This window comes from Garra rufa, chromosome 22 (assembly GCF_049309525.1).
Source record: "Garra rufa chromosome 22, GarRuf1.0, whole genome shotgun sequence".
Classification (NCBI taxonomy): Eukaryota; Metazoa; Chordata; class Actinopteri; order Cypriniformes; family Cyprinidae; genus Garra; species Garra rufa.
The window spans coordinates 13,008,393-13,024,927 of record NC_133382.1 but is presented as its reverse complement, the minus strand read 5'-3'; the positions used below and the strand labels follow the sequence as shown (position 1 = coordinate 13,024,927).

Sequence of the window (16,535 nt, the reverse complement as noted above, 5' to 3'; positions counted from 1 at the left end):
GAATTTCCGGCCGAGATGGCCTCCATTCCTGAGTTCCTGGCCGAGATGGCCTTCGTATCTGAGTTTCCCGCCAAGAGACAGATTGTTGACATTATGGACATGGCACTCCCAATGGAGTTTACGGCCCCAATACTCTCTCCGGAACGTCCAGAATCTCTGCTGGTGACACCTAGTCCTCCAGAGCGCCCTCCAGTGACCGCGCCGCCAGAGCGCCCTCCAGTGACCGCGCCGCCAGAGCGCCCTCCAGTGACCGCGCCGCCAGAGCGCCCTCCAGTGACCGCGCCGCCAGAGCGCCCTCCAGTGACCGCTCGCCCAGAGCTAGCTCCTTCAGTGTCTCCGCTGGAGACACCCAGCCCTCCTGAATCTCCGCTGGGGTCGTCCAGCCGTCCAGAGCCCGCTCCTCCAGAGCGCCGTCCAGAGCCCGCTCCTCCAGAGCGCCGTCCAGAGCCCGCTCCTCCAGAGCGCCCTCCAGCGTCAGGTCCTCCAGAGCGCTCTCCAGTGTCCGAGCTCTCTCCTGAGCGCCCTCCAGAGCCGGCGTCACCTCCAGCATGCTTTCCCATGATCCCCTGGGCAGACTACGCCCTGGATTTCCCCAAGAAATCCCCGATCCGCCATGGCTCTCTGATCCACCCTGGAGGCTTTCCCAGATCACCACATCCCTGTCCCGTATCAGCCTCCAGGGCGCCCACCCTCCCTCCCTGGTAGTATTGTCATGGCGCGAGACACGCCTACCGGGAGGGGGGCTATCTGTCACAATCCATGTTCCGTGTTTTCCCCCTGCCTTAGTTCCTGTCTTTCCTTTTATGGTCTGTTTCCTGTTCTTGTTAAGTTAATTGGTCATTCTGTTCACCTGTGTCTATTAATTATCCTCATTAGTTCCTCGTTTGGTTAGTATTTATAGTGCTTCCCTTCCTGAGTTTCTTTGTCTTGTCTTAAAGTCATTTATGTTGTGTGAAGAGGTTGTGTTCTCCCTTTTGTTTTATTAAAAGTTGTTTGTTTGAAATTCCGGATTCCATTGTTCTCCCTGATGCTCCTCACCCTCCTGCAACCCGTGACAGTTCCATACTAACAAATGATTTATAAATTAAATATTATCCATTCCCTGATTTTATTAATAGCTAACAAGCACATTTCTCACTAATACATTCAATATTACTTCAGATTATGTTCCCTATTCTAAAGTAGAAAAGCGACATGAAAGTTTGTCTCATCTATAGTTTGTTCTCTTGTTGAACCATCAAACAATAAAGACATAATTCTTCACTGCAATCTTTCATGCTTCTTTTCTACTTTAGAATAGGGAACATAATCTGAAGTAATACAACATTTATCAGTGAGAAATGTGCTTATTCTCTGTTAATAAATTAAGGGAATGGGGAATATTTTGTTTATTAATCATTTATTAGTATGGAACAACTGCTAGAAGACTGCTATTGTGTAACTGTTTTTCAGCTTAAATGTCTGCTTAAATTTAAATGTCTGATGAAATTCCTATTCTATATTTATTTCATACTTATAAGCTACACATTCGCATAGTGTACTGAGAACTTATAAAGTTTGTAATTCGCACAATACAAGCTATTAGTTTGTTTTATGTTTAGCTAATTAGTACACTGTTAGGACAGAAACAAATATAAAGGGTCTTTAAGACCAACATAAGACAACAGCCAATAAAGGCCTTATAAATAGCTTGTAATGGCATACAAGTCCATAACTAGTCATTTACAAATGCAGTTATTAGTCATTAATTACTGTCTAATTCCTGATCCTTAAAATAAAGTGTTACAGAGTATTCTTTAGCCATTGAGTGTACACTCTTAAAAATAAAGGTGATTCACGCTGCCATAGAAGAAACTTTCTTGTCTAAATGGTTCCATAAAGAACCTTAAACAGCTGAAGAACCTTTCTGTTTCACAAAAAGGTTCTTTGTGGTGAAAGAAGGTTCTTCAGATTATAAAAAAGTAAGAAAAGGATGGTTCTTTAAAGAACCTTTGACTGAATGGTTCTTTGTGGAACCAAAAATGGTTCTTCTATGGCATCGCTTGAAGAACCTTTTAAAGCACCTTTATTTTTAAGAGTCTACATCAGTTGTGGTGTGTTATGGGATTGAATGTGTGCACTTGTTAATATCCACTATGGTTTCAGACACCACTACCAATGGCTGTCCCCTCAAATAGTGCCCTATTTAAGGGTATAGTTAAGGGTATGATTTCCTCAGTTTCCCTTTGTTTCATGTTCAGCTGTTCTGTAACACTAGACAAGAACTACAACATAAAAGTCCAAACACAAGACAAATCCAGCAACATTTGACACTGGGTATTGCTGGTGGTTGGGTCATGTTAATATATTCTAGATAGATCAATACAGAGTGAGTGAGAAGGCAACCGAAGATCATTACCCAGCTTAATGAAATCCAAAGACAATGCAATTTAACAATCTTAATTGGTTACAAGTGATTATGTGGAGCTTTAGACAGTCTGCTGGCATCTGTTAGATTCACAAAGGGATCAATTTGCAATGCATGTAAAACTAAACCCAATAAACAATTGGTAATGTCAAATCAAGGCTTTGTGTGTAATAAAGAACGGCTGTGGATTGTAGGAGACTCAAAGTACCTGTAACATTGCGAGTCATTTATTTGGTAACTGAAGCACACAAAACAACTGAATATATACTACTATTTAAGAAATGTGTGGAATTATGTGGGATATTTAGCCTCATTCATATTTTTGTATGACACATGGGTTTTAGTAGTAGCTAGAGTAAAACTCTTCACCATACAAATCATTAAATTTCCCAAAGAATGATCATCCAAAAATTATGACAACAGATACTTCCTACGTCATCTGCATATTATTTTTTACGAGGTGAAACATATGTTTTAGTTGGAAGATGATACGCAATACGCACTTTTGGGAGATGAGGTCTCGGTAAGGACTCCCATGCTGCATGGCGATGCCGTAGCCTTTGCTGCTCATGCTGTTGCCAGCTACAGTAATGGTGCAATCGTCATCTGTCAGCGCTGCATACTCCACCACAGCCATGTCCCACAAAAATGCGTAAGGTCCTTTTTTGGCCTGCAAGAAATAAACAAAACATCATTCTTAAAGCTTGTTTTTAAGAGATATTTCTGACCAACACTCTTGAACAATTATCTTTTAAGGTGGGACTGCAGTATAAAGACCTGATCACACCATAAACGATAATTATATTAGCATTAACTGTTTATTATAAGTGTGTGCTGCAGTTATGCAGTCTGCCGCTTTAAATGCTCAAACTAGATTTCAGATTGGATTCTGATAGGCTGTGAATGATTTATCCTATATTAAAAAAGGAAAAAAAAATGTTATTGTTATAGCTATGATGTCGACATCACTTTCATAGAATAAAAGTAATTAAATGGATCATTATTTATCCTCAAAAGTTATTAGTGTTTAAGTGTTTTATCATTGCAATCAGACTCTGGACTAATCTTGACTAATCTATTGAGTTCTTTCTCGTTAAAAGGAGCATCATTGATCTAAACCTGCCCTCATTGGCTGATTCATAGGATTTCACAGGCTCAACTCATTATGCACTCTAAAAGTTTCTTCCACAAACTCCTCCAGTCTTCCTCTTTGATCTTTTCAAAGTTGTTTTCTTTGATTTTCTCAAAAACTGACACTGAATGTCCGCTGTTCAATTCAAAAGGGCACATTAAGGACTTTTAAAAGATGACTAGAGAGAAAAGCCTCTTGTATAGACAATCTGTTATCAGTTCTAAATGTTAACAACTGATGCTAAATGGTAAACACATTTCCCTGCAGTCTACAAGGTGCTAGGCAGTCCACTGAAAATTTTTGAGAAAATAAAATCTAAAATGCACTTTTATGGGTATACAAATCAAAACATTAATTATAAAAGACATACAAATAATTAATGTAATCAGCAAAGCTTCTTTAGTCAATGTATTCTACAAAAAACTGTGGCTATGTCTGAAAATTAACTGTTTGGCATAAGGGTACCAAATTTCATTATTTTATTTATTTTTTACACTTATTGTGCTTTTAATAACAACCCCCCCCCCCCCCCCACCAGGTAGGCTACATTTTATGGTAACTTGCACCGACCAAACTGGTAAATGGGTAAAATGGTAAAAAAAAGTGTCTAGATGTCACAGCTGGTTGCAGGAGCAATGAAGATTTGAGACAGGTTCTAATCACAGGGGTATATTTCTATTTTGAAACAAAATTCAAAAACCAAACACGTAGAAAAACAGGAGAGAAAAACAACACTGGCATGCAGCAAACCATAATAAAGAAGAGAACGGACAATACACGACTAAAACAGAGGGCTAGAAATGCACAGGTAGAAGCAAAGAAGAAAATACACCATTCGCTTATGCCCAAGGGAAAGCTATCCCCCTTAATGGGTGGGATTTCACTCCAATAGGGCACTGTAAACCCTGTGATTCAAAGGCGAGGTAAATGTTGTCTACAATTTAGCATGAAAGTCTCTGTTTTGCACATCGCCAAAAACAAAACAAAACAAAACAAAACAAAAAAAGCTTTGACAGTCTAAACCTCTGGGTGCGCTTTGCATAAATGTGTAATGCCCAGACCAGGCATAATGTATGAAGTTTTTGTTCTTCCACCAGACTAAATGGTGGGGGAAAGAAAGCTTGCACGCAAGCCACCTGAAAACTAAAGAACATAAATAGCACCTTTGGACTACAACTCCTCCTGGGTTTAAGAGCGGCTCTGAAAGCATCTGATCAGAACTCTATACAGGAGCAATTGGCCGATAGCAATTTTTATAATTAAGTCATGCCTCCCACAGACGAGCCAGCTACAAAGACAGGATTTGGTGAAAAGCAGCAACATAGATTTAGAGCTCCAACTGACACTCACATTCCATTTCAGAACATCAAGTAAATGCCCCTATTCATACCTTTTCAGTACTAGTGTATAAAATTTGAATCTTTTTACCGATTATGACAGTAAGCATGTGTAAGACAGGCTCTGCAGAACCGCCAAACATGCAGGTTCCACAGCTCCAGCTGTGGGGTTTTAGATTGCGCTCTGCACCTGAGAGAAAGTTCTCAGTAGTATCATCTATGGTGGAACAAATGAAGAGCTCTTTTCCAAAACGCGATAAACGCCAAATAAAAAAAAATGAGTTAATTATGCCATTTTGCAGTGTACTGAACCTATTCACGACTCCATAAATGTTTCATGCCAAATCGCTGTATTTCCGTGTTTAAAATGTACTGCAAGATGCAGTTTGTTTCCAAAACGCTATAAGCGCCAAACCTGTTTTTAATCTTAATGCGATATATCCTCTCGACCAATCAGAATTCGGCGAGCCTTCGACGCAATCTAACATGGCGGCGCCCTGAAGCGAGAGATGTTTGTGTTCAGTCTTCAAAATGAGAGCTTTAAACTCGATTAACAATTTTGATGGCCTGGATGAGGTAGTGATACCTGTACCTGTTGTTAGAAAACGCAGACTAGACAAAGAAAATCACAAGAAAAACAACAAAAAAGAAGGTTCGTCACTGTTTACTAGTGCGTTTTGGTTTTAAAGCGGCGTTTTAAAATGAAAAGAATCCTCGTCTACATTAGCGAGTAGCGTGTATAGGTAGATTCCCTATTCCCGATTGTTTTGATAAAGGACGTGCTTGAAGTGTTCGAAAGGGGAATCTACTTATACATATCAATGGCTAAAGCAACGAGCATGATGTGATTGTTTACATGGTCGTCAAGGATACGCAGAGAGAATGTGGACAGCCACGCCATCGTTTTCAAAAGTCTCCAAAAGTTTTGGTCCATTTACAATGAAACGCAACCCTGGAGTTTTCAGACTAAAACACACAAACTAATGCTGTCACCAGACGACCTGATAATAAATTTAGACAGTTTTAAGAAAGACCAAACAAGGTTTACAAGGATAGGGCCATAATTCTCCTGGACATAACGCAAGTGGAAAGGCAGCCTCTGAAAGTCTAAACAAATGAAAAGACTGGCATTAAAAATAAAGATTTATATTAATTTATAATTTTTAATTTATGAGTCCCTTATGTCATATGTTGCATGTTCTCTTGTTTTTTTTTTAAAGACATAAACGAGCAATGTTTTGGAAAAAAATAATGGATTTGTAGCGTTTTGAAAAAAATAAATATAAACTTTGAATGTGATCGACAATATTGTTGTTTCATTTAACAATCATTGTTTAACATGTTCAGAATGAGCCAACAGACCATTTTAACGGGATAAATTGAATATTAACAAAATATATGGGTCTAGGAAAAAAAAATAATTTTCCTGAAAACTATTAAAATGGATTTATAGCGTTTTGGAAAAGAGCTCCTCAAATTCTCCCCCATTTCTGGGAACCATGACTGGTTTGGCCACTCTTGAGCACCATAGGGTACAGTAGGTGGTTCTTCAGAGAGATGCATGTCAGACTTCCCACCTGAGGGTAGCTGCAGTGCAGAAGCAAGCTGCAACCCTTTTCACATGGGGCAGGGTGTTTCCTAACATACTGATCTACAGTGGAAAAGAGGTTTGGAGGATTTATGATGGATTGACATACTCCACTTTTTATCAGTTTTAGAACCAGTCCACATGAAGCCAGAGCTTTCTCTATCCAATCTAATCCAATTCGTAAACAAGGCGTCTTCTCAAGAAATATCTGTGTACGCATGAAACCACTGAAACCGACTGAAAACAATGAAGTATACATGCCAGACCAGTATGTGGTGCTGTAATTCTGGCACAGAGATACACTAAAAATGCAGAAGATAACTTGGATTATCTACAAGTACTACTGTAACCCTAAGCCTAATCAGGCCTATAGTAAGTGCTTAATTGATTAGTGTTAGTCAGTACTTATTTGTATAATTACACTGTACCAATGACAAATTATACTAAAGTGTAATATTTAGTGTTAGCTGAATATTAATTGCATATTTTATTGTGGTAACACTTTAGATTAGGGAATACTATTAATTAACTACCTGCTTATTAACATGTTTATTACTAGCATATTGACTGTTTATTAATACTTATAACGCACATATTAATGCCTTATTCTGCATGCCTATAATCTATATTCCTCAACCCTATCCAATACCTAAAAATAACTACTACAATAACAACTTCCTTACTTACTATCAATAAGCAGCAAATTAGGAAATTAATAATAATACTTCACCCAAAATAAAAATTACCCTATGATTTAGTCACGCTCAAATCATCCTAGGTTTATATGACTTTCTTTTTTTTAAACAAATACAATTGGAGTTATATTGAAACATGTCTGTGAAAAGTAATAAACACGGAAGTGCAGAAGAAAGAGCAAAACAATACAAAGGTCATGAATTAGAAGTACAAAATGAAGATTTGTAAAAAAAATTCTGAGGATTTCGATATAAGCCAAGAGGAGACTTTCCTTTGCTATAAACAAAACTTGGTTCTTGAGAGACTAGCATATTCTCACTCTAGCTTACGCTATGCCTACATCCTACGCAATCCACTAAAACGCCACTCTCAGTTAGAGAAAGCTAAAGATTGATATATTTTTTTTACACAAACACATCAATTAACTTCTGAAGGTCTTTATTAAACCCCCGGACACTATAAAGAAGTGTTACCAACTAGTGTACTCACAATATGTTCTCTTGTAGCACAAAGTACAGTGTACTTTTATAAACTAAATAGCAGCCTGATTTAGTCCCAAGAAGCACTGGAATATACATATACAAGCAAGTATTAATGAAGTAGATTTACTCCGTTACATTTGCTTAAGTAAACTTTTGCAAAATGTGTACTTTTAAGAGTAGATTCAAAGATGGGTATCTTTAATTTGAGTACATTTCTAATGAAAAAACTGTAGTTTTGTTCAGTTCCCTGTTTAGTTTGTTTAGTTCTCTGCATGTACTAAATCCTCTGAAGCAGTTTTTCATTCGTTCCAGGTTATTTAAGAATACGGAGAACAAAGATCTATAGTCATTTAAAGCCAAATCTGCAAATTCTACTGTTGGCCTGCAATGAGGATATTTATTAGTTAAACACTGTGTGTGCTGTCTGTGAACGATTTCACAGATATACGTTTGATTTCATTGAAGTAATATTGTAGTAGTGGTATGCTAGATCAACTGTCATGTGAAAAGTATAAAGGAAAGGTGGTGATGTGAGGCCAAGTATGGTGACCCATACTCGGAATTTGTGCTCTGCATTTAACCCATCCAAGTGCATACACACAGTAGTGAACACACACACACACACACACACACACACACACACACACACACACACACACACACACACACACACACACACACACACACACACACACACACACACACGTTTGTTTTTGTGAATTGTGGGGACATTCCATAGACGTAATGGTTTTTATACTGTACAAACGATATTTGCTATGACCCTACACCTTCCCTACACCTAAACCTAGCCCTCACAGGAGACTGTGCATATCTTTACATTCTCAAAAAAACGTATTCTGTATGATTTATAAGCCTTTTGAAAAGTGGGGACATGGGCAATGTCCTCATAAGTCACCCTCTCCTTGTAATACCTATGTCATACCCATGTTATTACACAAATTTGTGTCCTGATATGACACACACACACACACACACACACACACACACACACACACACACACACACACCCGGAACAGTGGGCAGCCATTGCTGCGGCGCCCGGGGAGTAGTTGGGGGTTTGGTGCCTTGCTCAAGGGATTCACCTCAGTCATGGTATTGAGGGTGGAGAGAGTGCTGTACATTCACTCCCCCCACCTACAATCCCTGCCGGACCTGAGACTCAAACCCACAACCTTCGGGTTACAAGTCCAACTCTCTAACCATTAGGCCACGGCTGCCCCGCAAAAAGTGAAATGAATGAAAAGTTTTGATTGTGGCATTTCATTTATAGTAGATTTGCTTCATTACATTGCATCAAATCCTTTTTTAAGCACGATCTGCAGCGTTGAGCATGTTTAGTTTGCGCACTCACTGACTGAATTCTGATGAATATGCATTTGCAAATTCTCTCATCAGCATAAACACCAAACTGCCATTGCATGTCATTGCAGCTTCAACCTTTAATAAGTTCTATGAGTTATAAGGTAGTTACAAAATTGCCCTCAAATAAGAAATGAAGAAATTCCCCTGTGGAAATTATTTAATTCCTGATGCTGATGCTGATACATATCTAACGTAACTGGTAACTCACTACTTGTAGATTTTTCAATTGGATACATTTTTACTTTTACTTTAACTATTAGGATTGTTACTTTTACTCTTACTTGAGTAACTTTATATAAGTACTTGTACCTCTGTATAGAAGTATACTACAAGAACATTGGTATTAGTACACTTACTACTACACAAAGTACACTTAGAAAATATACTTTAACTTTAACTTAACTTTTAAGTTAAATTAAATATACTTTCCCCCCTTTTTTTCTACGCATCCCCTCTTTACATGTCATTGAAAAAGTTTGTCTAATGCTTTTGGATCAGTTTATTCTCTAATGACTCAATGTCCAGAGCTTTTTTTTCTTTCTGGCCATTATCATCTCTGAAAAGTCACACCATTAAGAAGTTAGGAAGCTGAGGAAAAGCTGTCTGTCACATTCATTTGCTAATGTTAAACGTGATTACAGCAACTGATTTGCCAAAAATGTTCACTCTTCTCCTGAGCTAAAGACACTTTTCTGACTCTGAATTTTAAGGAATGGCTCAACAATTCATCAATTGCAAATGACTAAATTTGGATGCAAATAACAGATTGGTAAAGATTGAAGGATTATGCTAAAAGTTTATGCCAAAAAATTGGATTACACCAAAAACAGTTCTCACAATGTCTTTCTGTTTTCATAAATCTTTGTATGTAACCAGGACCACAAAACCAGTCATAAGTCACGGGTATATTTGTAGCAATAGCCAAAAATACAGTGTTTAAGTCTAAATTATCGATGATCATGTTTCATAGATAATAGAGATCATGTTTCATAGATAATACTCCTGTAGATGATCCATAGATTTACAAGGTATTTTGTACATTTCCTACTGTAAATATATATAAACTTTGGATTAGTAATATGCATTGCTAAGAACTTCATTTGGACAACTTTAAAGGTGACTTTCTCAATATTTAGATTTTTTTTGCACTCTCAGATTTCAGATTTTCAAATAGTTCTATCTTGGCCAAATATTGTCCTATCCTAACAAACCATACATCAATGGAAAGCTATCAATTTGCCTATTTATTCAGCTTTCGGATGATGTATAAATCTCAATTTCACAACAATTTGTGGTCCACAGTCACATATAGTGAGTAGGTAAGTAATGTTCATACCTTGCGTATGCCTTCAGAAGGGCTAGAAACTGAGAAGTCCTGTCCATTGTTTTTGCTGATTGTCCTCCACAGCTCTGCATACGTGTTGTCCTGCTCCAGCGGGTTTGTGCCTTTGGCTCTAAAGTAATCGTACACTGCTGAGTCCCTAACAGTGCCATAGGCATAGTCCATCTGCCTTGCAAGATCCTGAAACGTTCTGTTGGATAGATAGACAAGATCAGGTGAAAGACGTTTTAAAAAGATCCAATAAAAAAGTATAAATATCATAGGTTTAAGGTTTGTTCAGTCTCTAACCTATGAGCAATAGAATGAACTAATAAAGATTGAGAGACACAAGTGTTCTCTAATGTTCTAATGTTCGGGTACACAGCCTTATTTCATGCACACCTCAATTTGTTGTGATTCTGTAGTGTCTTTTAGTTTAGTGCTTATGTGAGAAAATGCTTGCATCTGAAATTATGATATGCATTCTCAGTAAACATCAGAGCACCACCCTCAGGCTGAATAACATAAGAACACCACAAGAGGTACATCACAAGCTTCACAATGTACTGTATTAATATGAAGGAATGTTCTGTATTACTTTCAGGTTTCAGGTGTTTTACCTTATTTAAAATTTTGCACTTCACTGCGTTGTGTTTTAGGGAGAATGGAAATGTCCATAAAATTGCTGGATAATGTCCTGTCATAAAATAACCATTTTTTTTTTTTTTGTAGCAATGTGAACCAGAATCACAAGGCTACAGTTACTTTAAAATATACTTGAAATTTACTTTTTACTTAAACCTTACTCTTTAGTAAGGAAAACATTCTTTTCTTCAACCCTAGTTAAAGTGTTTGACTGTACACTATTTGTCATTGGGTGTACTGCTGTAGCTTAATACTTTGTTTCAGAAAGTTAAATAAATTGTGAACAATTCAAACAATCATGTCAGATAATGACATAAGATATATGACATATGACTTGAGTCTGTCTGTCTGCAGACTTTGTTTGTGTACAAACAAAGATAGTGGGGAAAAAAAAAACTTGATGCAATTAGAATTTATTCTTTTATGTTTACAAGCAAAGTGTGAATCTGTGCTCTGCTGCAGCAAAAGAAACACACTCAATACCACTCAAAACACACCACTTTGGGATGTGTCTGTAGCAAGTATAATTAAGTTGTGGTTGTGTCTTGACAGCACTTGGCTGCTGTCCGGCATTTTTCATCTGACATTTGCATTAAGTTAAGCATTTCCCAACTTTTAGATGCATCTTGACCACTCTCAACACTTTCTCTGATCCGCTGTCAATCCTCACACATTGTTCTGTTTGTATACTTGTTCTTTGTGTGGGTGTAGTGTTTCAGGTAGGTAATTGCTGAGGCCTTCAAGCTGGTCTTGAGAAGGATAGGCAGTATTTCAGGTGTATTTGAAAATATGTATTATTTTGTATAATGCATCACATCTACATAGACATACATTCATTTAGGTTTGGTTTCACATTGAGGCTCAAGTCACATTGAGGCCTAAAATTTAAAATTCATGGTCCACCATTGTTAGAAAAAAAAAAAAGTTTAAAAGATAATACAAGCAAAATCATTGGCTCGACTGATTTAACCTAAAGTTGCTCTGTTTAATTTCTCTAGGTTGGAATTCATCATGTTAATGGTGCCACAGTAGTCATCCTGAATTCAGCCAGCATACATCAACAGGACAGGGACATAACTTGGCAAAAGCTAACTTTAAAGTCCAAAGACAACTCTGTAAGTAATGTGAGATGCTGGGTCATCTGTACTGCTAATGGAGCTGTCAGGCCAAGCCGATGAAACATAAGCCAGTGAAAGGAAACGTTTCACTCTTTAATGCCGGTTTGCTTGTCAGTCTACTGTGAGTAAGTGTTTTCCCAATTTAGAGTTGGCATACAACAACTAGGTATGTTTATATCATTATCATCATCATCATCATCATCATCATCATCATCATCATTATTATTATTTAAGGGTCATTTTTGCCTCTTGTTATTTATTTGTTTAATATTAAGGGCATTTGCCTCCTTTTTTAAACTTTACTATACTTTCCTAAGAGAGTGTGAGTCAATAAATTACAGAGAATTCAATTACAGAAAACATACATGTGTGTACATAATTTGGATTTTTGCGTTAAATAAATTTGATCAGTTCTACCATACACAAACTTAATATGTATAGGTAAATTGGTACACTCCAACACTTGGAACCCTTGGTTTTTGACATGTGTTATCTAATGGGTTGTCTGCCCTGATGGCTGCAAATAACTTGCAATACAGAGAACATATTGACTACTTGTTTAATGCTTTTGTAGCTTGAAAGCAATGGTGCAACAAATAGACCTCATGGACTAATGGACCTTTACATACTCATATTTTTAGCTGTTGTTTCATCCACAGTGATCATTTATTTATATTCTAATTTATAATTTATACAGTATACACATTAGTCTAACACCTTACTCTAAGGGCCCTGACACATCAAGCTGACATCAGAGAAGTAGCGGTGGTTGTTGAATATATTTGCATATTAAAATGCTCAGGTAAGATGTCATAAAAGTATATCAGCCTTCTGTCTGAGCTTTAATTCTTTGCTCGCTTCTTGTGCAATTACTCCATTGGTAAACTGAACAGCCAATCAGAGGTCTTTCTCTCATCAATTCAACATGCTCAATTAGCCAAAAAGACAAACAAAAAACAATGATGTTTGACTACTGCCAACGGTGCATAACAAACTAAGCTGACCAACGTTTAACAACGACCCAACATTGGCCAACCATCAGCTTGGTGTGTCAGGGCCTTAAAAACTTCTAATATATGTCTAATTTAAAAGAAAATATCTAAATTAGATTTGTACATTTAGTACAATTTAGTAATGTTTGCATAAAACTAGGGGGTAGATGCCAAAACGACTTAATGGAAAAACTGGGTAAATGGTAAAATAATTAATTGCAAATTTAGCTTTACTAAGCAAAATTAAACCTTTCAGAATAAATGAGAATAAAGAGAATAATTAGAAAAAATCCTTTAGGGATAGTATAATTAAAGGAGACATAAAGACATTGAACTTAGTCTGTGAAAAGATGCCTTGAGATAATTACCTTGACTAGAAAAACAAAACAAAAACAAAATTACTGTTTGTATATTTCTCATTAAGTGCTTTATAATTTTTTTTCTTATTTTTTTTATATTTCATGTACATATAATTTATTATATGTTATTAGTTCAGGTGTTCTGTTGGATAATTAGTCATCAAAGCTTGTTAAACATAGCATGTGTCATGACAGTCACAGACCGTACCTTTAATTTCACTGGTTTCTCACTAAAAAACTTTCAAAGACAATGTTTTTAAGGCAAATTAAAGTTGAAATGTAACATATAAATAAGACATATGAATATACTTACTTTTTTTTTAGTTAGGTTACACTTTACAATAAGGCTCATTAGTTAACATTAGTTAACTACTTTAGTTAAAATGAACTAATAATGAACAATACTTCTACAGCATTTGTTATTCTTAGTTAATATTAATTTACTAATGCATTATTAAAATCAGAAATTGTATTTGTAAACATTAGTTAATGCACTGTGAACTAACATGAACTACCAATGAGCAACTGTTTTTTATTAACTTAACAAAGATTTATAAATAATGTAATAAATGTATTGTTTATTGTTTGTTCATGTTAGTTAATAGATTAACCAATGTTAACAAATGACACCTTATTGTAAATTTACCATTAGTTTTCCTAATAACTCAATTGTTTTTCATTCAGACAAATTTTTGGGTAAAGGTTAATAGGCCAGTCATAGCATAGTCATGGCACAGCAGGCATTGCCTCCTCGCATGTGACTTATTTCCATTCCTTCTTAATTTCCCCCCTCTTAACCCACTGCACGCTTTAGGGCAGGGATAAGCAAACTCTGTCCTGGGGGACCACTGTCCTTTAAAGTTTAGCTCCAACCCTAATCAAACTCACCTGAACAAGATAATCAATGTCAAAGGCAGGAGAGTTTTATCAGGGTTGGAGCAAAACTTTATAGGAGGGATAGGCAACTTCGGCCCTGGAGTGCCGTTGTCCTTCAGAGTTTAGCTCCAACCCTAATCAAACACACCTGAACAAGCTAATGAATGTCTTCAGGATTACTAAGACCAGAGATTGTCTTACTATTGGGAGATGAGAGGGTACAGTATGTATTACTTACTACTGGAGAAAGCATAACAGTCAACTTGGACCACGTGTACCTTATAACCAATCGCATTACAGCCTTGACACCACTGAATTGTCAGGGTTGTGCGACACTCAGTCGCTATTTACGGATACCATAGGAATAAATGAGAAATGCCATAAGCTGAATCTCACCTGTTGCAAAAAGTCTGTGACTTCTCATTTAAAATGGCTTTTTTTTTTCTCGATGTAAACTCTAAAAATAGTTCAATCCAAAACTATCGTTTAGTGTAAAACATGTTGAAGATTACCCGATAGGCTGTTGATAAATTAAATGATTAGTTGTTTCCTCACAAAAGCTGTTTATTCAATGTGAAGTCTCTCCTCCTTTGACATTCATTCAAACAAAATGTTCTCTGGTCTCTATTCCTGTGTCCAGCCAAAGTGGAAGTGTTAGCATTAGCCGTTACCCTTTTTTAGCTAAAGGTTGCAGGCTTGCCATCCAGTGGCTTAAAGGTTGGAGCTACAGTAGCTCTGCAGGACAGTGGCACTCCATGACTGATGTTGCCTATCCCTGCTTTAAATCTTAATGGGGTCAGGGGAGGCATAGGAGATGTTGCCTCCTGCTGTAACTTTAACTGCTGGTGTCACTATTGGACCATGTCACTCTTTAGAAAACGTGATTTATAATTTTTTTACTGTCATATTTTGTAATATTTATTTTTGTACTGTGGATTATTTACTTATTCCCAACAATGCATTTACAATCCTAGTAACAATACCGGACAAATGCCAAGCATGTGCAGAAGCACAGATGAGCAAGTGTATTGAGGGCTCTCGCCTATAATGTCATCTATAACAAGTAGCACTGGGACATATGATTCACTGAATTGAAATTGTTCATTGAATTGAAATGAATTTGTCCATCTGGCTGTCCGGCTGAGAAAAAAAATAAAAATAAATATAAATCATAGACTTTTCAATGCTACTTGAAAAAGAGGACACAGGTGAGAGCACGCTCAATATGCTCTCTGCCTCTTCAGGTTCGTAAAGGTTCATGCACTCGATCAGTATCTGCTCACTCGGCACTCACATGGCCTTCAACCAAATGGAAAGCAGTATGCTCATTTTATCAAAACTAATATATGTTTTTATATAACTACATACAAGAAAAGGTAATTGGATTTTTGAAAAAAAACATAGGGCACAATGGGGCTAAAAGCACACCCTAAGAAAAAAAAATGCTTTTCACTGTGCCCAAAGTGTATAATTGCATATATATATATATATATATATATATATATATATATATATATATATATATATATATATATATATATATATATATATACATTTGTATTGAACATTTATGAAGCAACAGATTTTGTTTAAAAAATACATTTCATTTATTTAGTTTAAAAAGCTTATAAATGTATGTACGGGGTAAAAGGCTCACCAGCATGAGTTAAAAGGCACACAGTATTGATACAAATACTTTGGTTAAAATAATACATATATATATATATATATATATATATATATATATATATATATATATATATATATATATTTTTTTTTTTTTAATAATGTCTGAATTAATACTTGTTCAAAACAATCACTTTAGCAAAGTTTGTACTATTTTCTGCCTATTTTGATGAATAAACTCATTTTTGTTCAATAAATATATAAATTTAATGTAAAATATAGCACACATTTTAAAATACAGAAACAAAATAATTAAAAAATGTAGAAATTCTGAAAGCATTGAAGGAGATCCCATAGTAACTTAATATAGATTAACAGTAGCAACAACAAATTATATTTTATTATATTGACGATTGATATCATGTTTTTAAATATGATGGTTTCATTCTAACAATGAATCTAACAATGTAATGTCAACAAATAGAAAAGCCAGCCTTCTATTAATTATCATGTTAATTATTGTGCCTTTTAGCCCCAACAGCCCAAATTTAAAAAAAAAAACTGTTGACTTAA

The 16,535-nt window shown here is 36.2% G+C and overlaps 1 protein-coding gene across 2 annotated transcripts in view; it reads right to left on the bottom strand.

Moving 5' to 3' along the window:
- Window positions 1-16,535, bottom strand: part of grid1b (glutamate receptor, ionotropic, delta 1b) — a 467,814-nt gene that overhangs the window by 10,966 nt on the left and 440,313 nt on the right. For both annotated transcript variants that reach the window (XM_073828690.1, XM_073828691.1), the window contains exons 12-13: window positions 10,362-10,557; window positions 2,911-3,077 (exon numbers count right to left, since the gene is read on the bottom strand). In XM_073828690.1, the coding sequence (XP_073684791.1) occupies window positions 2,911-3,077; window positions 10,362-10,557 (363 nt within the window). The remainder of the gene's footprint in view (window positions 1-2,910; window positions 3,078-10,361; window positions 10,558-16,535) is intronic.